The sequence below is a fragment of the Triplophysa dalaica genome, chromosome 24 (genome assembly GCF_015846415.1).
Source record: "Triplophysa dalaica isolate WHDGS20190420 chromosome 24, ASM1584641v1, whole genome shotgun sequence".
Classification (NCBI taxonomy): domain Eukaryota; kingdom Metazoa; phylum Chordata; class Actinopteri; order Cypriniformes; family Nemacheilidae; genus Triplophysa; species Triplophysa dalaica.
The window spans coordinates 13,272,300-13,298,499 of NC_079565.1; the positions used below are offsets into that span (position 1 = coordinate 13,272,300).

The 26,200-nt window shown below is 42.0% G+C and overlaps 2 protein-coding genes across 2 annotated transcripts in view; both read right to left on the bottom strand.

The window, feature by feature from the left end:
• Positions 1–16: 16 nt before the first annotated feature.
• Positions 17–4,194, bottom strand: islr2 (immunoglobulin superfamily containing leucine-rich repeat 2). The gene is made up of 2 exons (XM_056739262.1): positions 3,973–4,194; positions 17–3,408 (listed from the first exon to the last, which is right to left on the bottom strand). The coding sequence occupies exon 2, from the start codon at positions 3,397–3,399 to the stop codon at positions 1,273–1,275; it is 2,127 nt and encodes a 708-aa protein (XP_056595240.1). The 5' UTR covers positions 3,400–3,408; positions 3,973–4,194; the 3' UTR covers positions 17–1,272.
• A 6,978-nt stretch (positions 4,195–11,172) lies between these two features.
• The window catches only part of lamb1a (laminin, beta 1a), a 32,316-nt gene continuing 17,288 nt past the window's right edge, over positions 11,173–26,200 (bottom strand). Inside the window, exons 18-33 of the mRNA XM_056739711.1 lie at positions 23,001–23,144; positions 22,622–22,853; positions 21,673–21,836; positions 21,246–21,470; positions 20,935–21,152; positions 19,089–19,185; positions 14,509–14,878; positions 14,246–14,430; positions 13,921–14,162; positions 13,634–13,840; positions 13,333–13,477; positions 13,032–13,239; positions 12,456–12,597; positions 12,074–12,250; positions 11,817–11,976; positions 11,173–11,626 (exon numbers count right to left, since the gene is read on the bottom strand). Of these exons, the coding sequence (XP_056595689.1) occupies positions 11,487–11,626; positions 11,817–11,976; positions 12,074–12,250; positions 12,456–12,597; positions 13,032–13,239; positions 13,333–13,477; positions 13,634–13,840; positions 13,921–14,162; positions 14,246–14,430; positions 14,509–14,878; positions 19,089–19,185; positions 20,935–21,152; positions 21,246–21,470; positions 21,673–21,836; positions 22,622–22,853; positions 23,001–23,144 (3,056 nt within the window). The 3' untranslated portion in view covers positions 11,173–11,486. The remainder of the gene's footprint in view (positions 11,627–11,816; positions 11,977–12,073; positions 12,251–12,455; positions 12,598–13,031; positions 13,240–13,332; positions 13,478–13,633; positions 13,841–13,920; positions 14,163–14,245; positions 14,431–14,508; positions 14,879–19,088; positions 19,186–20,934; positions 21,153–21,245; positions 21,471–21,672; positions 21,837–22,621; positions 22,854–23,000; positions 23,145–26,200) is intronic.

A 26,200-nucleotide genomic window follows, 5' to 3' on the forward strand; every position in this document is an offset into this window, starting at 1 on the left:
CCTCAAACTAGCCTTAAAGAAAACCGAAATACATTTACAATAAAAATGTGTACAAATCGTGCGCTTAGAGGATTTAAAGAGTTATTTGCGTATAGCAGGTAAAGTGTTTAATCTTGAATATATCATATTTCGTTCTATAAAAACAAATTTTAACTAAATAATCATGAATTAGACTAAATAAATATTTTGTAAAAACTGATATAAAATAAAACGCATGACAGGAAAAACGTGTTTACCCGCGTTCAGTTCAAAAGGTGTTTGGGTGTGCCAACGCCCAATGGCGATATTTACTATTTATAAAAGTATTCATTTTTATATTTTCAATGTTTTACAAACTCACAACAGGCTATAGCTTAGAATAATATTTGCATTCAATGCGGTTCATCTTGGAGAGCATGTCCCCTAAATTTCATTAAAACTCTTTTCTGTCTTTGCAAACCAGACAATATCCGAACAATATCCGAACACATTTCTTTGTTCAATATTTTATTAAGGTCACGTACATAAAATCATATCAAAATGTTTTCAAGGTTAAAGTATTTTAAAACATCATTGGACAGTCAGACACAGAACAAGTCACTATGCGTCAATTTTCTGGACACTCATGGACCGATGGTAAAAACGGACCATATTATGTTTATAAAAAAGAGAGATCATCTTTTTCAGATTACTTTGCTTACATCACAAATCGACACTGAATAACTAAAGTCTATACTATACCCTAACAAAACACACTTCAAAATACTTCTGTGTTACATGCCACGTACGAACAAGTAGTCAGTCTCAAAGGAAGGACACGTTCAGTCAATCGGTAAAGGCGATAGATTTTAAAAGCACCGGTTCGCAAAGCGAGTTAAAAATAACACATTTCGGGATCCCACATTACAACAAATGTATGAAGGTGACTTGGATTATGTTCCAGACACGGACATGCTGTGAGATGTGTTGTGTTCCCTCAGTATCATACATTTTGATGCTCGTGACGCATTCTCAACCGTTTAAATGCCTGCTACTTTGAAACCTATGTAGCCTAAGATTATGCAGTTATGAGAAGACTTACAGTGGTTTCTGAGGTTTTCTTGAAGCATGTGAGTCCATTATGTCTATTCCATCGATCTCGAACCCTCTTTTATTATTTGTAAGCACGAACACTCATCGTATACACTGCTAAATTAGTGAGGTAACAATAAGCACCTTATTTGGCGCGCGCGCGCTTATTTTCGTGAGACGATAATCAGTATTAGAATGTGCTTCCGAATAAATGTTTGAAACTTAACGGGGCTGTTTATAATTCCCGTTTATTTCTGCATTTATGTTAACAGCCTCGGCTCCGAGAGGTAACTTGTCGCTGTATTCGGATCCCACCTCAAATTCCTCCTGTGTTTTGGATTGGGACTCGGCAATGGACTCGGTCACCACGCTGCCCTCGACCTCCTCACATTCCCCGTCTCCTTCCTCCGCATCTCCTTCCCCTTCTCCCAGCTCACTCAGGTTAAAGTTTTTCTCAGAGCCCACAAAAGAAGCCCTAGGGTCGAAATCTGTGGCCATCTGCTTCTCCATCTGATCCGGGTTCTGGGTTTTCATGATCAGCTTGTAGGTTTTGCCTTGATATTTGTACAACAGGTGACAGCACGTGGCACCCAGCAGGGGTACGGTTGCTAACGCCAATAAAAAAATGCTAACCACCACTATGATCAGCAGAGACGGGATTTTTTTCCTGGTTGTGAACACCACTTGGACCTGACAGTCCTGCCCTCCGTAGGTGAGGCATAGGGTGTAATTCGTGCCTGGGTTTAGTCCCCGAAAGCGATAGGCGTTGATTCCCTCCTCGATCTTGGACCACTGCACGACTGAATGTCCGTTCCCGGAACTGACACAGAGGTACAGCATGTCAAGAGGAGATTTTTTCGGGGAGGTTTGGATGAGACTAAAAGGCTCCTTATTCACAGTTTGCAGGTCTTGTTGTTGGTTGAGGTGAACCGATTTTGCGTTGGCCATCTGAAAAGGGTTGAGTTGAACTTTGGCCTCCGTTTCGGAAACCTCAAGTGCAATAACCCCAAAATCAAAATTGTATTGTTTAAGTTCATCCAGGCTGAGGTTGAAAGCGTGGTTGGAGATGTACTGCGTACCATCGTTTATACCACATTTGCCTTCGAATGGCAGAGTGCCCGTTCCTTCGTCCACTTGTTCCTTTTCCATCGTGATGAGGGACGTCCCGGTTGGAATGCTTTTTGTCTTCTCCTCAGATTTGGGCCACATGCTGATCACGCTGTTTTTGGAGCTCTTGGAACCGAACTTGTCGGGTAAATTGCCGGGCCCTTTTGTGTCTAGAATGGAGTTGGTGGTGTGCTTTTTCGTGCCGGTGACGGTCAGCCGAACCGAGTGTGAGTCTTTGCCCACGTCGTTGGCGGCCGAGCAGGAGTAATTTCCATCTTCCTTCTTACTCATGCGGGGGACGATCAATGTACCGTTTTGAAACAGGATGAACCTCGTGTTTGTGGGCGGCCCGTTGATAGGCACCTCGCTTCTTTCAACTATGTGGGGCAAAGGGAATGTGATGAGTTGGTTTCCTGAATATATCTCCCAGGTGATATCGGGTTTGGGGCTTCCTTTTGTTTCACAGTTCAGGACGACCATATACCCCTCAAAGATTTCTGTGTTTTCGATATTTGGCTGATACGTGATGGACACAGATGGGGCTTTGCAATCCAGTTTGGGTATGCTGGTGACCCGGGTGCCTTTGAGGTCGGCAGGAGAATCACAAAGAATGTTTTCATGCTCAGGGATGGAGATTGACGATATGTTGATCCAGTCCCTCAGCCATTCAAGGTTGCATGAGCAGATGAAGGGGTTATGCATGATTTGGAGGTGAGACAGGGAGGCCAGAGCATTAAACGTTCCCGGCACAATGGTGGTAAACTTGTTGTTGTTAATGCGGATGGAGCGCAGATCTCTCAGGTTGGCGAACGCATTCTTCGGTATACTGATCATCTCATTGTTGTTCATCTTAAACAGCTGGAGAGCGGTGAGATTTATCAAGTCCTCCCATGGAAAATGGACGATTTTGTTGTGGCTTATGTCCAAATTCTTCAGCTGAATCATGGGTGCCAAGGTGCCTCTCTCCACAGTGACGATTTCATTGTGTGCCAGCCAAAGAGAGTTCACCTGGGTCAAGTTTATAAAGTTTTTGGGTGTCAGCACTTTTATCTTGTTTGCCGAAAGGCTCAGGGTGCTAACGTTGAATGGCAATCCCACAGGTACTTCCAGAAGTTCTTTGTAGGCGCATTCTGCGAAATGATGGTTATATTTATCAGTGCACGCACACTGCCCAGGGCAACCGTGCACGCTGACGAACACTGCGCTCCCCAAGGCAAGAAGCATCAGGTATTTGGTTGCCATTTTCAGCACCTGTCAATGAATAAAGGTAAAGAATAATAAAAACACTGTTTTGTGCATTTCTTTAACTCAGAGAAAAAGTTTTACAACACAAACAATAAGCAAATTCAGACGTGCACACGCATCTGCTCTTCAACATTTTTGTACTTTCACGAGAACACATTTAAGAAACACAAAAAAATGTGAATTATTATTATTTGTTGGACATATTTTCTATGGACTTGAAAAACTCGAGTAACTGAGGTGAAACAAAAAGACATTGGGCATCTTGATCACCGTCCCGCTGCGTAACCGGACTGCCGCGCACAGATTTGAGAACGCGTAACGACTCTTGGATCTCGTGCGCTGTCCAGAGTGCTGAAATAGCGCGCCGCTTCATAAAACGTCATTGTTTTGCAAATGTCTAAAACTAATCAGCATTTACATCGTATTAACAGTGGATATTTCCTTACCAGAAACACGAAAGCATCGACTGAAAATTCCAAGATAAACATAATCTCACAATTTATCTTAAAAAACACACATTCTCACACTTGACAACTTTACAGGACTTTTAACTGCACGATATCTTCTTACCTGTAAGTGATAACACTCGCACAGATTTTAGTCGACGCGACACTTGACGAAATTTTAATAATTCTATTTAGTGCTCGGACGTCAAGTTATCCAAAAACATAATGTAGCCGTTTATATCCCGTTGGAAGCCGCAACTGTTTTTATTGACAGACGGCAGACGATACATTTTAGTGTCCGTGTGATGCTAAGGAGTCCAGAGGCTGGTTTCTCCTCGCGATCGAGTTTGAACAGAATTCAATGCGCGCTCCCGCCTCCACAGTGCGAGAGGAGGGTTTGTGAACGCGCAGCCTCTCCCTTCAATTCCGCATGAAAGCCACAGGGATGCTTCGTCCAGATGAAGGTTATTCATAATTTAGATACAGTGAATCGTTTAAATCATACGACCTTGTTTGTCTATATTATGTTAATATTAAATACAGACACATTAAGATGCGCTTTTAAATATACGAACTACACAAACGTCTAAAAATATAAATTAAAATTAAAATGTATCCCCTTACATACAATACAACCTATATTGCATAGCATGGCATACATTTTCTTTGCGTAACTTTCCCTGATGTCTTTTCTGCTCGACTAACGATAAAGCTCAGAAAGGTTTACGATTAGCCCATATGTGCTCACAAATGTTCAGTAACGTACTGTTATTCCAATGAACAAAAAATGTATATAGTTAAATGTGGAAAATAAGAAGGTGGACGTACGTGTTTTGTAGAAAACGTGTGGTGCTATGAATGAGACCTTGTATGCGCAAAACAGAAAAACAAGCGAGAGAAAAATAATAACAGTATTAAAAACATTTTGATTTTGTTGTTAAAGTTCCCAGGTCTTCCCAGTGCAAACCACTAAATACAAATTAGGCCTACTTGAGTCGAACTTGTTTACGTCTGTCCGCAACATTGACTTTATTAATGTTGCGGTTTACTGGCTGGGACACTCGTATTGTTTAATATGCTGCCATCTAGTGACCACTTATAAATCTAAAACATGACAAGACGTGACAATCAACACACTTTCACGGAACAGAAACTGTTTCTATATTCTATCCATAAACCCTTTTGTATGTACTTGTATACATTCTAAATCTGTCTTTTAATCTCTCCCTGAAATTTGAGATGATACCATTTTCAGTAGGCCACCTTTCGGTACTTTTCAAAACATGCGAATAAAAAAAGAGAAAGAAAACATCTGTCAGCTTCACCACTAACTTTCTTATTTTGTTAATGCTATGACTTGCTACGCTATGAATGCGTGGTGAGTGTCAGGTAAAGATCTTTAAAAATTGTTTTTACAGAAAAAAAATCTTTACAAACGGTATTTTGAATCAGATAAAATAATGACAATACTTCAGCCAAAGATCACTTTGTCATCTCAATGAACAAAACATACAACAAGCCAGATGTTTGTAGTTTCTGGATTTAACAAGATTGATCATACATAGTTTTCTGGTTTTATTCTGTCTTCTTTGGTCAGTTTAATAATGTTATTTGTTTATTATTTAATAATGTTTGGTTTTCGATTGCTTGGAAATATCCCCCGGTTGTCCCCCGGTACAGACGAGCCCCCAATTGTTGAATTATATTGGTTTTATCTGTGTTCCTCTTGACTCTTGGCCTTATCTTACAAACTGGATGCTACTGTGAGAGAATATCCTCAGAGCTCAGGCGAATGAGAGACACAGACACAGAAGTGTGGTATCTAACTCATTCGTTTTTTTCCTATAAGCATACCGTTTTTAAAGAAATTGTCTGTGTCTTGTCTTGAGCAATCAGATATCAAGATTACATATAATTACCATAGAGTAGATATCAGTCCTTATGTAACAAAGTATATGACGTTCAAAAGGATATATCAAAACACATTAGCCCTTAAGGGGCCTTGTCTATATCCATCAGTTTGGGGAATTTAATAATCTAACAGTGGCATTAACTCAACTCAACTTTATTTATATAGTGCTTTTTACAATTTTCATTGTAAATGCTTTCATGTAATTTTCATTACATGCTCGACTTGTGTTTTCATTGTATTCACAGTTTTGACCAGCATGTGTCGCCGTTTGCATGTGATTGCATGTATTTCTGTGTTTCTTCTGGACTCTGTGCGTGAGAGTTTATCCTCTGTTTTCACTTTATAATATTATATAAACAGTAATCCATTAGTAATTTCATTGGTTATAGCCACATTGCGCAGCCAACCGTATAAACATATCCAAATATGCTTTCATTATTGATAGATTCGCTTTAAAGAACTAGTTGACGTGGGCTGACACCGGGTTTACAGGATGCTTGTTAACCCTTGCGAAGGTGTTTGGCCGTAGCCCAACCTGCAGCTCTACAGATGTCTGCTAGAGAGGCGCTTCTGGCCAGTGCCCAGGAGGTGGCTACACCCCGTGTGGAGTAAGCCCTCACTGACAATGGGCATGGGAGATAGCCAATAACACTTGGTGCTCCTCTTCCCTGACCTTGCACAGTGTCTGTGCAAGGAGGCTCCATGGGAGTGGAAGGTGTGTTTCCGCCCATACCGCGGTCAGCTGTGCGCAATGGCATCCGTGCCGAGAGGGCCCTCGTACAAGGAGTACCAAAGCGGGTAATGGTGGTGTCGCGGGAGGCGAACAGGTTTACCCAGGCATGTCCGAACAGCATCCAAATGAGCTGGACTGCGGGGGTGGAGTCGCCACTTTCTGCGAGGCGTATACTTACGAGAAAGCGCTTTGGCTGTCTGGTTCAGTTTGGCCAGATGTCTGTGGCCCACAGGGAGCGGATCACCTGTTGACTCCACAGGAGGAGGCGTCGAGCAAGTCGTGTTAGCCACCGTGAGCGTATGCCACCCTGACGATTAATGTACGCCACAGCTGTAGTGCTGTCCTTGGACCAGCACGTGCTTGTCCCGCACGAGAGGCCGCAGTCTTCTCAGTGCAAGTAGCAAAGCCCACAACTGGCAATTGATATGCCAGCGCAGGCAGGGGGTTCGTCCAATGCCCGCTACTGCGTGCCAGTTACACACTGCACCGTACCCCTGCAGGGAGGCATCCGTCATCACCACGACGTGCCTCGTAACCTGCCCAAGGGGGTCCCCCGATCGGAGAAAAGTCATGGAGGACCAAGGGGCTAGGGTGCGTCGGCAGAAGGGCATCATCACAATGCGCCTGCTGCCGGTGTGCCACACTGTCCTCGGAACTCGACTTTGTAGTCAGTGTTGAAGCGGTCTTTGATGTGCATCAAACCGAGGGGTATTACCCCCGCTGAGGATGCCATGTGTCCCAGGAGCCTGAAGTGTTCCAGGCAGTTCAACACGGACTGGGCGTGTGCTGCGGACAGTCGCGCCTTCATGGTGACAGAGTTTAGTTCCATACCGAGAAAGAGGATGCTCTGCACTGGGGAGAGCTTGCTCTTCTCTGGGTTGACCTGTAATCCCAACCGATCTAGGTGCCGGAGCACCAGGTCCCTTTGTGTACACAACAGATCTCGCGAGTGTGCCAAGATAAGCCAGTCGTCGAGATAGTTCAGTACCCGCACACCTTTTCCCCCTCAGGGAGATAGGGCGGCTTCCACGATCTTCGGGAAGACTGTGGGGACAGGGACAGACCGAAAGCGAGAACAGGTCGATTGCAACAAAACCAATCCTGACACCTGATAGATGTCTGGATGCGCCTCTGCGTGAGCATCCTGAACGGCAGCTTGTGAAGGTGCTTTGTTCAGGGTATCCATACCTATGGGGCTCGACCCGCCGCCTTGGAAAGGATGAAGTGCGGGCTGTAACCCACTGAACATCTTGGTTTTGAGGATCGAACTCGATACCTGTTTCGCCAGAAGGGTGTGACCTGTACCCTAAGTACGGAGGCGTCCCTGACTTTGACAGAGGGAGAGAGGATGCCCCGAAACTTGGGAGAGTCTCTGGTGAACTGGATCCAGTAACCAAGACGGACCACCCTCATTGGCCCCCGAGACAGTGTGGGCAGCTCTCGAGCTCCCAGGGACTGTAACAGGGGGACCAAGGGGACGGTCTGCTTCATCATTCCCACGGGGGGTGGTTCGTGGGCTGGCAGACCTAACCATATGTCGCGGGGGTCACCGGAGGGAAGGTTGGATCCACCTTTTTGCCTGCCTGGCGGGACAACTCTCGGTTTGAGAGTGGTGGCAGCTGTCGTGTGTGTACGACCCTACGCCTCGCCAGGGCGTGAGGTCGGGTTGCCGGGCACAGTGGGCACACTCCAGTGGAGTGTGCGATCGGCTGCAAGTACACCCGGGGAAAACGGAAAAACTCTGTGAGTAAGTGGGCGCCAGGCCCTGAAAAGGTTCCGGCTTTGGTGACGAGGCAGGAGCCGTCCTGTACCGACCGATCAGAGCCATGGCTGTGAAGGTCGGGCCCGATGTTGTTGGACTTTGTCTGTGTCACTCTTCTGCGCAAGGTACAGCTGGGGATGTCTCTCCTGGACCACTATCGTGGACATCGCCCGACCCAGGGCCCATGCCGCCACCTTGGTTGCCCGTAGAGCGCTGTCTTGGCAATTGATATGCCAGCGCAGGCGGGGGTTCGTCCAACGCCCGCTACTGCGTGCCCGTTACACACTGCACAGTACCCCTGCAGGGAGGCGTCCGTCATCACCACGACGTGCGTCATAACCTGCCCAAGGGGGTCCCCCGCTCGGAGAATAGTCATGGAGGACCAAGGGACTAGGGTGCGTTGGCAGAAGGGCGTCATCACCATGCGCCTGCTGCTGGTGTGCCACACTGTCGTCGGAACTCGACTCTGTAGCCAGTGTTGAAGCGGTCTCATGTGCATCAGGGGTATTACCCCCGCCGAGGACGCCATGTGTCCCAGGAGCGTTCCACCGCCGGTTGGGAAACGTTTAGAAGAGTGAATCGGGGTGCGATCGGCCAGTGAGCACTTGACTGGCGGGTTTAAGTTCGCAGAGGTCCCCACATCACTAACGCTGCTAATACAGGCGGACTTCGGGGCCGTAGCCTCCGATGTCATGGCCCGGGTAGCAGATTAAATGGTGGCTGGTTCCCGTAGGAAGACAGCCACCCGTGACCGCAACTTCTGAATGAAAATCTGCCCGCAGTCGGGCAAGATGTGTCCATGAACGCTGCTTCAGCGTGCTGGACGCCCAAACACCTAACGCAGTGATCGTGTCCGTCCCCCTCCTCGATGAGGGTGCCGATCCCAAGAGAATAGCGGGACATGCTGCGCTGGAGAATGCTCAGTCCTGAAAAGGACTTTTTAGAAAAAATCTCTAACACCTACGGAACCGCCGGGATGCCCAGGGGAAGGTCGCTGCAGGTAGGGACGATGTTTCGTATTTTTCTCTTATTTTCAGGAACAGCCTACTGACCTTTATGACAGCTTGGAATATTTATTCATATATTTTAAGGATGGCTATAACGATGTTTCGCTACAACTTTAACTATAGCAACACAGCCTGTTGGCATACAGTAACTGTACATTCACAAATATGAAAGAAAGAAAAGAAAAACATATTTTCATCTTCTCTCAGAACTGTTCAAGTTTCAATTCAAGTTTATTTATATAGCGCTTTTCACAATGTGCATTGTTCCAAAGCAGCTTTACAGGGGCAAACAGGAAAAACAGAAAAGGTAAAACACAGCACAGTGCATGGTGTTTATAGAACAAGCAAGATCATTCTAATAAATAATATCTAATTAATAAATAAATAAACAAAGTCTCCCGGCGAGCAAGCCAACACTGCCCTGCTGTGGCGAGGAACCCAAACTCCAATGATTGATTAATGAAGAAAAAAACCTCGGGAGAAACCAGGCTCAGCCGGGAGGGTCAGATCCCCTCTGACGTGTCATAGCTGCACTCAGTGACCCCAACCAAAAGCCACCGTGCAAATATCCACGAGGAAGAGGGAGAGCCCACCATCTGCAACCCAGAAAGTCACACTCAACGAAAACTGTGCAGGTTCAACCCGGTCCCACTCCACGATCGACACCAGAAAAACAGAGGAACAACCAGGGGAAAAAATGAATGGCATGTTGTAGCTTTATTCCTCTGTTGTCCGACAACAACCACAAAACAAGGCCAAACCGGACCCACACAGCCCTAGCAGCGGAATCCCCACAACCAACGAGCCCCCCCACTCCCCACAAACACCCACCCAACAACCTCCAATCAGGGCCACCGAATGCAGATTTAACTTCAAACTGCTGACATGTGATGTAATTTTAGCATTAAATACCAAGTGTAACTTCAGCATTAATGTGACAAGTAGTCCGTCTTTGCTCTTGGTTGGGGATGTAGTGGTCTGAGCTGGGATGGTCCAATGGTCGTATTTCTCTTGGGTGGTGGTGGAATTGCCTTAGATGGAGCTGGGATGGTCAGTCAGTCTGCAGCTGTTGCTGGCGTAATCTCTAGGTGGGGATGGGCATATGTTGATCATCTGGACCTGGCGGAATTTCATCCTACCTGTTTATTTGATCATAGTGCACTTCTATAAAGCTAAAGATAAAAATCAGTGCAATAGAATGTGACTTTAAAACTGGACGTTCTGACCTGGTTATGACAAACACTTGCAGTTATGACGTCTCAATGAGTTTGCCCTTGACAACAACACGTGCTCATGCTCATTCTGCTCGATACTCTGCGCGGTTGCAAGCTAGAAACTGCTACTGCTAAATTGTAACTTTTTTATTGGGTTTAAATGTATCGATTTGTATTTCTTAGTTAATTTACAGTATATATATCCAACATGTGTATACTGTATCGTAAGTATAACCATATTTACAAATTCAGTATTGCCGAAATGTGCCGGCCAGAGGCCACTTCCCCCCCACTGAGTCTGGTTCCTCCCAAGTTTTCTTCCTACATATCTTAGGGAGTTTTTACTTGCCACTGTCGCCTTTGGCTTGCTCAGCATGGTGGAGGCCATATGGTCTGCTGTTTTTATGTAAATATGGTTCCTCTATTACCATGTTATGGTTAGAGGTTTTACTGGCTGTTTTCATTGAAGATCCATAGATAGCTTTACGGTTGAGTACAACATCAACAGTGTAACAAAAACTTTCAATAAACACCTTTTCAGCCAAAACAAGTCTCTTATATGTGTGTGTGTCCATTCTTTTGTTATTATTTAAAAAATCGTAGCAGAGTCTGTTGCACACATTAAAACAGCATCTTTAGTACCATATTTTAAAGTTTCGCCCCAAGAGACTGAAAACAATAGACACTTCATTATTGCTGACGTGAGTTTATTCAGTTTCCATGAATATTAGAAATTGGTCCATATATCTGTAAAAATTTAAATAATATTTGATTGTCTATTTATTTAAAAACATTGAGGTTGTTTTAATTGCAGTCCTATAGTTCATTTGAGCATATCATACATTCACTCTTTGGTGAAATTGGAAATTGGAAACTCTTTTGGAAATCCAAATAACATTCTCTTGTGGTCTCATAAATGCGTTCAACATTGTAAAGCTCATAAAACCTTTTCAGAACGCTGGCATAGGTAAAAATATTTATTTCCCTAATAAAGACGTTTTGTTTTAATGTTAAAACAGGCAGGTGCTGTAGACGGTAACTTTGTGACTGATCTCCTGGAGTAGATCCCTCACAGCTTTCTCTAGTTCCACCAGCTCGTTGGCTTTTTCCTCCAACACCTTCTGATTCTCATCATAGCTCTTCTCAAGGTCTATCAAAAACACAGAAATGTAGTTCATTACAACACCGTGAACAAATAAACTATATCGAAAACAGTTATGACAGATAGAAAGCAAAACATGTTTAACATACATAGATACATAAATGTATTAAACAAATGACTGTTCAACAATGATGTTTCAATGTGAAATTGGTAAAACTCTCATTTTATGTTTATGTACCTTTAAGAAGCTTAAGTTTGTGGTTGGCTTGTACTAGCAGATCTTTAGCCTCCTGTTGAAGCATCTTTGATTTTTTTCTGGCTTCTGCCACTCCGTCTGCTTTCTGTGTGATGAGCTTCTCTACAGTACTGAATTTATCTTTCAGCTCTGAATCCAGTTCCTGAACATACATTCAACCACAACACAAGGTTTACAGGAGGTTCCCAACACAAAAAAGTCTAATGTGAAAAAAAAGATTTAGAGGATGACACCATCACCTTTCTGAGCTGCTCGTTGAGTTGGTTGATGCTCTCTGTGTTTTTCTCTGTGCTGTTGACGCTAATGGAGGTGTTGAGAGCCTTTTCTCTCATCAGAGCTACATCGCTTTCCAACTGTAGGAGTCTTCGGGTGGCGTTACTCAACTTGAGCTCCGAATCGGATGTCTCTGATTCAACCTTTTCTCCAAAAGAGCCAAATAAAAATATAGAAATAGAAACATAAGAACCGTGTCAGTCTATCTAAAATGTAATAATGAAAAAATTAAGTCCATTTAGACTACATACATTGAGTTACATTTCATACATGCTTCATTCACTTATAAAATTCATTCAGAAACACTAATTTGTTCATAACTAAATGAAGTCTGACATGCATGCTCACCGATACCAGCAATGATTGTGTTCCTCTGATATTGGCGGTGGCATGTTTTAAGGCCTCGGATACAGAAGTTTGTGCTTGTTTGGCTGACTGCAAAGCCTCCTTTACCACTCCAGCAGTTTCTTTGACGTCTGTGGCATCTTTCCTGTCAGATTTACAGAGATTGTTCAGCAAACTGACCACTAAGTGGCGCTAAAATCTAATTTATATAGCTGTGCATCCTATATCACACAGCTGCGTGAAATTAAGAGGAAAAATGCAGAGACCATTTTGAAGACCATTTTCCTTTTTTCTGAATTGAATTAGTTCTAGGTTTGTGTTTAGGTCAAATTATTATTTGTTTTTTTCTGTAAACTACTAACAATATTTCTCTCTTATTTCTGATTAAAATAATGGTTTCTATTTGAATTTTATTTGTAGAAAAGGTCAAAATAACAGAAAAGATGCTCTGTATTTTTTCAGACCTCAAGTACTGCAAAGAAAACTAGACCTTTAAGCAATACAACAGTCATATTTCTACATGTATTTAGGAAAAGTTCAAACATAACAGTGATGTATCATGCGATATGTGTTTGGTACCTGGCCTTGAAGGCTTGTTCTAACAGGGCCTCTGCTCGCATGATGTCAGCCGCACTCAGGTTCAGGATGTCCTCCACGTCTGACAAGCTGCTCACTCGCTCCCTGATCTCCTCCGTCAGGTTGTACAGCTGGGCTGGTGTTGTGGGCACCTGCATCTCCAGAACTTCAGTGGCCACTGCCTCAATGCTCTCCAGATCAGCTCCGTCCTCTGCAGGTGCATAAGCAGAATTTCACGTGTAATGGTTTTGAAAGGGATCGTTCATACAACAAAAATAGTTCAAATGTCCCGAGCAGATCTTACGAGTGAGGAAGTCTCGGATCTGTTTGATGAGCTGACGCAGCTCCTCGTTGCTGCCATCCACACGCCGCTTGGTTTCGTTGGTCTTCGTCAAAACTTCCTGGGCATTCAGCTTGGCCTCGTCTGCTTTGACCTTGGCTTCTGACACCTGAACACACAAAATAAGGACTCTTTAAAGACAGAGCAAAGATTTTCTCGCGCGTGCAATTTTTGAACGTCTACAATGCTTATATCATAACGAGAACGTGTGAATGGAGGCTTATCGCTAAAAAATGCATTACATCAACAGCCCCAGAATCCTCACCATTTTGGAGAGCTTGTCCACTTCCTCCATAGCGCTGAAAATCTCCAGGTCAAAGTCTTTGACTTTCTGCCAGGCGTTGTGTGCGAGCGTGGTGATACCGTCACAACCCTCTCCTCCACAATTCCTGTTTCCCTCGGCATCCACACAGCTCAGGCCTCCGCACAGAGAGTCGACACAGTTCTCCGAGCCAGCTGGACTTCCGCACATCTGTATCCGGAAATAAAGCATTTCGATTTTCGATTTATTCATAGCTGAAGAAGTTGAAGTTAAGGTGGCGAGTGCTGTACCTTCTCGCTGAGCTCAGACAAATCAAGAGTCTCCAGCTGTCCAGCCAGATCATCCAGTTGTTTGGAAAACTCCTCCTGCCTTTGATTGAACTCCTCTTTTGTTTGATTCATCAGATCTTCTGTCTCACTCCGTAAGGCAGCGGACTGATTGACCAGGTTGTATGGGTCACTGACGGAGGCATTCGCATGAGTCTCTGCTTCTTGAGACTGCTGGTAGTAGCGAGTTACGGTTTCTCCGGCACCTGTAGATACAGATTGGATTCATTGTCAAAATGATATTTAGAAGAGATTTCTACAGTTAGAGTGGCGTTGTGATGTTGCTCACCCCGAATGTCCGAGTTCTTCACAAACTCAACCTGTTCTTGTAGGTCCTTCACAGTCTGTTTCAGTTTCTCAGCTTCTTCTTTGAGAGAGTTCAGCTTGGTGTATGTGCTGTTGTTGTCAGCAGAGATCTCGGACAGGCTCTCCTCCGTCAGATTCAGGTTTTTGTTCATTTCCGCCATCAAGGCTCTTGAGAAGGAACGTGAATACAAAAAGAATAAATACACGCACAAGAAAACAAAGGATTTACGCATGGCGGCAACTCACGCAGCTTGTTCGAGAAGCCCCTGGATTTCTGTGAGTGGTTCAGTGGCTGGATTCTGAGCCAATATGTCGCGAATCGAGTTGGCGCTGCTTTCAACCTTATTGATGGTGGATTGGTAGGGTCCCGTAATGCCAGTGGCTTTGATGGTGTTGACCTTCTGGACCAGTCTGTGTGTTTGGTTAGTGAGGTCGCCGATGATTATGTCCCATTCGGCAAAGCACTGGTGGCAGCGGGCGCAGTGTGGAAACTCGCCAGAGTAACCGCGGGCACACGTGTCACATCGGGGCCCGGACACGCCCTCCACGCACACACAGTGACCCATGATCTTGTTGCACTGCTGCTCTGCGATACCTCTTGGGTCACAGTCGCATGCTGAAAATATAAAACACAATGACGACATTAATAAATTCTTTCATCGTTCATTCACGCTCCTGTCATTCCAAACCTGTATGACTTTCTTTCTTCTGCAGAACAAAAAAGAAGATATTTTGAACCAAACAACATTGACTACCATTGTATGGACATTTCCAAGACATTTCCTAAAATATTTTCTTTTGTGTTCCATTGAAGAAAGAGGCATATATAGGTTTTGACAGAAATGAGTTTGAATACATGATGGTAGATTATTTTTGGGTGTACTGTCCCTTTAAGAATACCTTAAATTAGCGAGGACTCGTATAACAAATTTCAAGACAGCAGAATGATGACTGTGGCACATCCTGACAACACCTGCATTCTCTGAGTTCACATGACCTTATAAGGTAAGGACTGAAAGGGTGAGTAAAGAATGGGGGGAGACGAGTAGACTTGGATGGAATGTTTGACCACTTCAGAGCCGCATTACTGGTGTCGTGTCGATTTTACATCAATGCGAGTCAGCGTGTTTGTTGAACAAAAGGCACCAATAGTCAACTAAATGACTGACAGGACACTTAGCAAACAGCACATCAGGAAGTAACCTTCAATAATGCGTGTGGCACTGCAAATTTACATCAATGCGTGTGAGAACATAACCAAACACATTCATTACACATGAACTTAAAACACATTCTAGTCTAGTGTTTACTCACACACACATTCCTCAGGAAACAAATTCCTTCACCTGAGGGCTTACATTCACAAAAGCCAGTAGAGATCGGGAATTATCTCGGAGGTTAATCCCTGCTATTATCCAGAAGGCCTCAGGCAGCACTGGGGGTGTTTCTTGTCGACACAATGTAGTGAATGTGACCCCCGGACAATGTAACAGGCTAAGTGGTATTGTGTCAGTGACGGGCGGTATTTTGAAGCAATTTATACGCTTACAACAGTCCCCCAATAAGTCTGAGATGGGCTTTTACTGTCTGAAATATGCATTTTGTTGTTTAATTGCTGAGAATTTAAATGACCTGAGCAAGACCGAATGTAAACAAACAGATGCAATGCATTTGTGTACTCAGTCTTGTTTACACAGACTTACACAAAAGGTGAGGTGTGGGGATGTAAATCTTTAACACCCTCACAAACACGAGTGGAGAAAGGGGGATGGAATATTCCACACCTCAAGAGTTACTGCTAAAATTACACACTGCATTTTATTGATGTTTAACATTCATGACAGTTTAAACAAGCTGTGCCTTTGAAAGCATTCCTTCTTCTACCCACTGATAGATTTGCCAGATACATTTAAACAGAAACAAAACATGAGGACTGCTGCTCGGCGGGCGAGACCATTTTATATGTCTCTAAAAATTTACTTGAACTTGATTTGTGCATTTTGGGAAAATAAGAAAGTAAAAGCACAATTATACAGTCTCGTGTATGTTTAAAATACTAAGTTATTACTAATATATAATCGAGTTTGAATTTAAATTCAACTCAAAATTCTGTGATCATTTACATTGTCATTTTAAAACTGTATTAGATTTTTTCTTCAGCAGAAGGCAAAAGATATTCTAAAAAGTGTTTATAACGGAACAGCAGAGGCACCCATTCACTTCTATTGTATGGACACAAAACCAATGCAAGTGAATGAGTGTCATCGCTGTTCATGTTCATATATCTTCTTTTGTTTTCTGCGGAAGAAAGAAAGTCTTACATGTTTGAAGTGACAAAAGGGTAAGTAAATGATGACAGAATTTTCATTTTTGTGTAAACTATCCTTTTAATCACTAAAAAATAATTCTTCAAAGAATTTATAATCTCTATCAACCATGACCACATGGACAATTAATAATAAATATATTAAATATATATTCAACATAAATGTGTTGAATATGGAATAGTTGAGTTTAAAAATAGTTAAGTTAAAGCATAATTTTATAAAAAATGTAAATGTTATATAATTATAATAAGAGCTACTTTAGAGAAATACTCGACAATAAAAAAATGGTAACACTTCAGTATAGGGGGCAATTCTCACTATTAAATAGTTGTTATTAGCATGCCTATTATTGGCATATTGGCTGTTCATTAGCACTTATAAAGCACATATTCTGCATGACCTTATTCTACATCCCTAATCCTCCCCAATACCTAAACATAACAACTACATTACTAACTATTAAGATGAGCAAAATGTTAAGTGTTTATTGGCGAAAAAGTCGTAGTTAATGGCTTGTTAATTGCGAGAATTGCCCCCATACTGAAGTGTGACCAAAAATAGATTATCATTACATTTGACTGTGGAAGCCTTTTTATAAAAGAACAAAACTGCAGAACTGTAAAAAGCGTTGCTGCATAGAATTTATAAAAAGTACTTTCAAATTTCTTGAGTTTACTTAAAGGGAGGAAATTCCACCCAAAATAAAAATTCTGTCATTTACTGACTCTCCGGTTCCAAACCTTTATAAATTTAATAAAGGAAGATTTTTCAGATCTCCACCCCCATTTACTGCCATAGTAGGAAAATAAATAAGTATGGGGTGAGTTCTTTTTGGTTACTGAAATTTTCCCTTTAATGGAACAGTTCACAAATTTGTCCCCATAGTAGGAATACAAATGGGAAAGTGAATGGGGTCACATTTTAAAGTGAACTACTCCTTTAAGAGGCTTTCTTCAGACTTTATCAGTCAAGTTATCATTTAACAGGAGACCAAAAAACACACATTTACACAATTCTAGCTGAACAAATGCTCATTCCTGTGTTAGAAGAAGGAAGAGGACATTGAGGGCGAGTCAATAGAAGGGTTACAGAGGGGTAACTGGATCTAGAGGGAACACAGGGGGTTTCCTGCTCCAGCAGGGCTCTCCAAACAAACCGAGGGGTGGGGGGGAAGAGATTTGTGTCAGCGCACAGCTTTTTTAGCTCAAAGCCAAAACCTGCTCTGCTAAAGGGCAAACCTCTGAAGTTAGATATGTAATAGCTCATCCAAAAACGAAAATTCAAAAAAATAAATTTTACATTTCCCAGGTTACAGTATGTTTTCGTTGGAGTGATAAGAGAGGTCATATGGGTTTGTATTGACACGAGAGCATCTGTATAAAAGATTTTCATTTTGATTAATTATCCTTGCAAGTAATCCTATAGGATGTTGCCCCACCCAAAACACAGGCAAAATTATATAAAATGTTAATGGTGCTCTGGACACCAGCAACGACAGTCTGAGAGAGGCGACAAAGACTCTTCTGTGGAGAGATCCTGCGTCGGACACTAGCGGCCCCATGAAGAGGGGAAAACCCACGAAAACAAAGGTACATTGTGGCAGGAGAGAGTAAATTACAAGGCTTGGACTGATCCCCCATGATCTCGTCATGGTCACGCACATCTGGGCCAAATCAAGGCCGGGCCAAGGGCTTTTCCCTCTACACATTCCCATGAAATTGGGCTGCCTGCAGGTTTTAAGGTTTGAGGTTCGGGTTAAGTGGGCGCCGTGTATGTATATAAATATATATATAAATACCATGAAAATATATTTATATATACTTTTTAGGTAGATACCAGGGATGTAACAATACATATCAATTTCATAGTATCATTTTTTTCATAGTAATAGCAAAATTGTCTATTATCGTGGTCACATGAAACGATAGGTCTTCCAGGCCTAACAAAGAGAATGTAAAATAAATAGATGTTACCTTTGTCAAGGACCAGCAAGAGATATTATTTGATAAAAAAAGGGATTTTTAGGTCATTTGATCATCTCATCTCATATCATCTCATCCTATACCTCATACTTCTAAGCAACAGTTATGATTAGAGGATAAATAGAAGAGGACAAGATATTACATAGTCAATTTGGACATCATTGTAATGTTCAAGAATCATTTAATTAACACTTACTGTATGGCACATTTCCAAGTGTTAATTTTTAAAAAATACCGTAATAAATGTAGTGCCGTGGCCCGGGACTTTTATGCCAAGGTATTATTGTACCGTGAGATTTTAATATTGTTACATCCCTCATCGATACCGATAGCAATGTGGTCGATGAGGCTAATATCAGACAAATGGAAGGAATGTAACTAAATGAGGCACATATGGATAACATTTAATGCATATTATTTTTCTTTAAGGTAAAATAAAAGAAATACAAAATATAATGTTATTGTATTTACAGTTATTATTATTCATTGGTAATATTTTTATTCTTTTTTTACTCACCATGGCATTTGACCTCAGGGTTCCCCCAGAAGAGTTCTCTACACTCCCTGCAGCTTTTGCCACCAAACCCCGGTTTACAAGTGCACTGGCCAGTAATCTACAGCGCACAGGAAAAACAAAAATGAATCATCTACATATGCAATTTACACATTTTTACCAAACATTCGCTCACACACAACTGACATAAACAGGGGCCCGTTTCAGAAAGCAGGGTAAGTGCAAACTCAGAGTAAGTCAACCCCAGAAAACGGAATACTCAGGGTTTTTGGTTTCAGAACGCGAGGTATGTCAAACCCGCGACCACGGAGTAAGTCAAGCCCATTTCAGAAATCGAGGTATTTTATACTCCGAGTGAGTAACCAGAGTAACCTACTCCGTGAACCTAACCTGGTCGGGAGCAGGTTTTATTCCGCAAACCTAGGGTTTGTTACAATCTCCTCCCCCTTTTCGAAGTGAAAGCGAGCGGTGTTGAAATTACATACGTCATTTGTTTATTGATTCGTGTTCCTAATCGCGCTCAATTTAGTCACACAGAACTTAAAATGGCATGTCCGTTTATTTAGGAACCCATAGAAGAGGAAGCTGCATTAATTCGCAGAGAATTATATTTATGTCGGGAGAGAATTGTGAGGCCCCGTTTGGACGTTTTATCTTAACTTTTAAGGCCAGTTTAAGAAGTATATTTAACATTTCCCAATCAGGCATCTTACTAGCAAGACCATTTTATTTCTTTAAAGTTTCCTGAATAAATGATGTTATTGTATTTCTACGACGGCGTTTTAGTGGCACGTTAAAAATAAAATAAATTCAAGATTACGAGATTAAAGTCGAAATGTTACGAGATTAAAGTCGAATGTTACGAGAATAAACTCGTCGTAATACGTATTTTATTTTCGTGAAGGTTGTAGTTTAAGAGTTGAAGTTATGTTTGAGCACGTCATCTGAATCAGTGAGTTAATTCGTAGTTCATGTCAGATTTTTTCTTCTGAATAAATTCAGTTTCCTACATAACGGCTGCAGTGTCCTTTTACTAATTATAACTCCGTGATGATGCGCCAAAATACAAAGAATTTCCTTATTGCTAAATCATAATCTCAAGTAGGATTTAACCAAATCCTCCACATCCATTGTTTCTAGAAATTCTGTTATTTTTCTCAAAATATTACGACTTTATTCTCGTAACATTTCGACTTTATTCTCGTAACATTTCGACTTTATTCTCGTAACATTTTGACTTTATATTTCGACTTTATTCTCGTAACATTTCGACTTTATTCTCGAAATGTTTTTTTTTTTACGACGCCGTCGTATATTTCATATTCAGCTGCTGCCAAGATCTTTTTATTGCAAAAGGATAGCACCTACATGAGAGCGAGAGAGTTAAATATAATTTACATTTTCACAGTTTCAACAAAATAAATATAAAAGTGATTGACATATAAACTGGCGCATTAACAAGTGAAGCACTTTTCTCCCATACCAACTCTCTTTCTTTTGCTGCTGCGGCTGTGTTGCTCTTTTTTTCTTAATATTCACCTTACGCTTGTAACAGTACCTTCAATTCGATTGGCGAGAAATGAACAGAGCGCTTTTTGTCACGTGCCGTTGCCATGGTGAATCGTGCTATCTTCACTCAATTGATAATGGCTTTTCATCGCCATGCTGAACGCGCGTAACCTAGAGTGAACTTACTCAGAGTGGATTGAACTAACTCAAATCAGCTGTTCTGAAACTGAAAACTCAGAGTAGCGATTCTCTGAGTAAATCAACTCAGAGTTCAGATTTTAACTCGGTGTTGGTTGAACTTCCTTATTGAAACGGGCCCCAGGTGTGAGTCGGGTCTGACCTCATTACAGGAAGTGCCTGAGGAATGATTGGGGTCGCAGTCGCAGACCTCACAGCCTTCCCTGCTGGCCATATTCCAGGTGTCAGGAGCGCACTGATCGCAGTGCTGACCCACCACATTGCGCAAACACTGGCATTGACCGCTGCTTAAATCACAATTGCAGTTACCCTGAGAGGGGCATGTCTCCGCAGCCGTGCCCATAATGTTACACACGCACTCTGAGCAAAAAGAAAACATTTATGACATCAAGGGCAAATTCATGGTTATAATACATATATATTGGGGGACTGTAGTAGCGACCAAACACTTACTTCTACAATTCTGATTTAGCGCGTTGCCGTAGTAACCAAGCTTGCAACGGTCGCATCCCTCGCCCTCCGTGTGGTACAGGCATTTGAGACAGGTACCCGTGCGGGCATCGCAGGACAAGGGGTCCATCATGTCAATGTTGTTGTTGCACTGACATGGCCGGCACTCTCCTCCCACCTCGTGCGGGTTTCCATAATACCCGGTGGCGCACTCTTCACACCTAGTACCTGCCGGCAACACCAAACGTTGAACATCAACATCTGATACGTGTCACAAAATGACAGCCCTCTCTATGTACAGTACAAATAACATATGGCTGGGGAAAACATTACTGTATTCTATGTTAGTGTAACAAGTTTTTGCGAGTCATGATGGTATTTTACAGTTGACATAAGCTCAAATAAATCAAGTGAGATGCCTGCTGGTTACCTTTATATCCCTGGTTACAGACGCAGAACACCTGGTCTGATTCCAGATTCTTGTAGCACGCGCTGGAGAACTGTTGCCCGCTGTTGGGTCCGTCAGGACACATGCAGGGACGGCAGTGGTCTCCAGAGCCCAGGACAGGGTCACCATAGTATCCATTCAAACATCTGTACATTTTTTATTTTTTTAAAGGTTTCTCGTTATAGTGATAGTTATAACAATCAGTATTTTCAAAAGGAAACAATTATAATACTATAGAAATACTGCTACAATCTAATCTTTAAATATTGAAAGTATCATGATAGTCAGCAATAAATTCATTAAATAATTATTTTGCTAGGGCTGTCAAAATATCAGAGTTTCACTACATAATTGAAAATATTGCGTTAATAAGCTATGGTAATAATAATACTGCTATCGTGGAAAAACCAACAACAATATTATCATGGTAAACATTGTAATTCCTTTTATTAATCAGTCATTTAGAAGCAGAACGCTTGAAACTATTGCGTCTCATACGGGTCCTGAATTATTGAGGACATTATCTGTATGTGTGAAGTATTATATATCACAATTTAATATCACAATTATTTTTTGATGTGACTGGTTAATGCATTAGCTAACATGAACCAACACGGATCAATACTTCTATAGCATTTATAAATTTTACTTCATGTTAATTTCAGCATTTACTGAGATGTAACTATTAACATGAGTTAATGCACCACGAACTAACATGATCGTTATTGGCAATGACTAACATTAACGAAGATTAATAAATGCTGAAAAAAAGTCTTCATGTTTTGTTCATGTAAGCTATTGCATCTACGAATGTAAAGGAATGTATTAGTAAATATTTAACTTTATTAGTTATTACTGCACTTAATGGTGCAGTATTACGTATATTTAAATCTGAAAATCATGTTCATATACATTGATGCAGGTCACTGACCTCTCACAGGTGTGTCCGGTGGTGTGTTCTCTGCAGGACAGACACTGTCCAGTGTTGGGGTCACACTGCTCACCGTGACCGTTGCAGGTACAGGGCCGACAGTTGGGGAAGCCCCAGTGTCCGGGCAGACAGCGATCACACTGCCGCCCATACGCTCCAGGAAAACACTCACACTGACCAGTGGCCTCACGACAGAAATCATGAACGGATCCCTCAGGACTACAATCACAGGCTGATGAACATCAAACACATTTTATCACACTGGTATATTGTTTTAATATATATTCTCTTTATACTATAAAGTGCATTAAATGAGCAACAAAATATCGACTGTAGGCTAGAAAACAAAGTAAAAGAAAATGAAGATAATTTAACTCACGCCGGCAGCCCTGTGGTCCAAATAGGAAGGTGGCCGGGGCGCACTTGTCGCAGTTGTGGCCGACTACATTGGTTCGACATTGGCACTTCCCTCCACTCGGGTCACAGACAGTGCTAAGAGACCCTTGAGGGTCACACTGGCACGCTGAGATACAGAAAAAAATATATATAAATTAATGCTCAAACACACACATCTTAATTGTACATACATACAGAATGTTATTTTATACAACAAACAGATTTTTTTTTCTTTTAAATATCGATCATCAGAATTAGTTACCACAATAACATGTCTACATTAGTCCATCCCGTGTTTGTTACATACAGTATTTTTTAGTTTTCAATGGCGTATTTAAATAGGACAACTTCAAAGTCTAGCTATGCAGCATTACACATTTTTTCAATTACCTAAATCTGGCTTTTAATTGATGCTTTAATTTCTACTCCTGGTTGTAGAACAGGACTGGTTTCGTTTTCAAGCATTTCCTTGACAACATCTTGTCGAAACCTGTGATCTGTGTCTTTGTACATCCCTATATCATATCTGTTCTACTTCCTGTTCAGCAAGTTAGAGCTTGTGTAAACTTTAACGCAAACACGAACCAAGACCTCGTAAATCACATCAAACTAACTTACACAACTTCAACTCAAAGCCACTCAAGCGTTAAACCCCCTATGACCTGTCTTCGCCTAATGACTAAACAAACATCTCAACCTGGAAGACCGCAAAAAACCCAAGTGAACTTCTGAGAAGTTGTTGGTGCAGGCCAAAAGAATCACATCTTTATTTTCTAAAACCAAACTTTATAAATAAAATGCAATAGATAATTATTTTATTATGCCTTTCAATGACCTTAAGCTTGCATTCCTCTTGGTTTAATTATTAAAATTTTAGGGCTAATTAATTTAACAATCATTGTTCTATTTATATACCACAAATGTAGATCTGAATTGATGATTGTTATTGATAAAATTGCCCTCTAAATTATTTTTTTGTTATATTTTAGCTGGTAACTTCAACTACTTAGCCTTGTAGTTTAAACTTTAGTACTTTGGAATCTACATGCAGTAGTGAATCTTTGTAATATAAGGTTTGCTTTTGTCATTCAAAACTAAATGTTTTTACAGTACTGTAACATATAGCAAAGCTTGCGTCCTTTATGCCCCCAGCCACTTCTTTTGCTTGTCTTTGTGTTGTGTTAGGAGACTGTCAGACAGGAAACATATAAGGTAATTATACCCCGGGCCGTGTTACAAGCTCTGACATGAGTCAGGAAGGCCCCTCTACTGACAGATGGAAGATTGAAGGCCAAATAAAAGATGACAGAATAAAGATGGCACGTCTTTCAAAAAAGGTGAACGAGATGCTTATGTGGTTAGAGAATGTAGCCGGTGTCACGCAGTGATGACAGGGGGAATATGTGTGAGTGTGACTTGATCAAACAGGGCAATGTGAACGGATGATGTGTGAAAGGAGGTAAAATATGAAGCACCATTCAGAAGATGCACTAAATAATTCTTGATTAATAAACATAACATTAAAAACAAGGCTACCATATGTATGGATTAGCATGAATTATTAAAGGATGAGCATTAATTTTAACATTAGCAAATCAAAATTGCTAGGGGGCTAGCAAGTCATATCACACCTTTCCTCAACAAGCCATATTATTTTAATGTATCATTCTTGTGTATCACAAGTTTTAACGGAGGAATGATGTATCAAAGTTTAATGTAGGGGGTAGGAATTTGTTCCAATCCCTAATTATAAACAGCTTTCCTGTAGCTCAGTGGTAAGAGCATTGCGTTAACAACGTGGGTTCGATCCCAGGGGATTGCAAATGCCTATGTAAAATGTATAGGACAAAGCAATGTAAGTCGCTTTGGATAAAAGCGTCTGCCAAATGCCTAAATGTAATGTAAATCTATAAACAATATATGCAGATATGCATCATGATAGGGAGACAAATCATTATGAGGGGCTGGTGGATAGCTGGCTCACCATCTTTCCAGAACTAGGTTATAGAGGTGGGGAAGGTGGCAGCATATGAAAGAATGTCTTCTAGATCACTTCAAAAAATTATTGGAGGAGGTGGGACAAATTTCTGACATTTATTGGGGATTTAGAATAATGTTCTAGTGGTGAGACGTGGCTTATTATGAGTGAATGATATGTTTACTTTGTTACATTTATAAATATTGTGTTTATAATCCTATATATTGATTTATTTTGTTTTGATTTGATATAGCAATCAGCAACTATAGCAATATTTGGGCTGACAAATGTCATTGAGATTTGGGATGTGGGGGGGGTTGAAAAGAAAAAAAAAATACTTAGTTAATGTTCCCTTTCTGTCGGTCTCTCGACGTTGTGTCGAGAACGACATATGGGGTTCGCCCTTGAGAAGCAATCAACTCTGACTACTATAGAAAAGGCCAATGAAATTTGGCGAATGAAATTTGCATGCCGGTCTTCACCCCCGGATGTCCGGTATAAAAGGAAGCCGGCGTGCAGCATTCATTTACCTTTTGTTCTTCAGAGCCTTCGCTCATGACTACGAACAAAAATAATTCAACGAATTCTTCTTCTACATTGCCAGATCTAAGACGTAGAGCAGCGGTTCGTCCCTACCTGCAGCGACCTTCCCCTGGGCGTCTCGGCGGTTCCGGAGGTGTTAGAGATTTTTTCTAAAAAAGGTCCTTTTCAGGACTGAGCATTCTCCAGTGCGGCATGTCCTGCTGTTCTCTTTGGTATGGCACCCTCATCGAGGAGGGGGATGGACACGATCGCTGCGTTAGGTGTCTGGGCGTCCAGCATTCGTGAAGCAGCGTTCGTTAACACATCTGTGTCATTCAGAAGTTGCGGTCACGGGTGGCTGTCTTCCTACGGGAACCAGCCACCATTTCGTCTACTACCCGGGCCGTGACATCGGTGGCTACGGCCCCGATTTCCGACTGTATTAGCAGCTTTAGTGATTTGGGGACCTCTGCAAACGTAAACCCGCCAGCCAAGTGCTCACTGGCCGACGCCCCTGATTAGCTCTTCTGAACGTACCCCAACTGGCGGTGGCATACCGTACGGATCCTCAGGCACGCACTCGGAAATGATGCGTGACGTAGATGAGATGTTGCAAGCAGCATCGGAGGGAGACTGGCATCCGACTCTGACGAATCCGAGCTCCCCCCCAGGGGGTCGAGCTC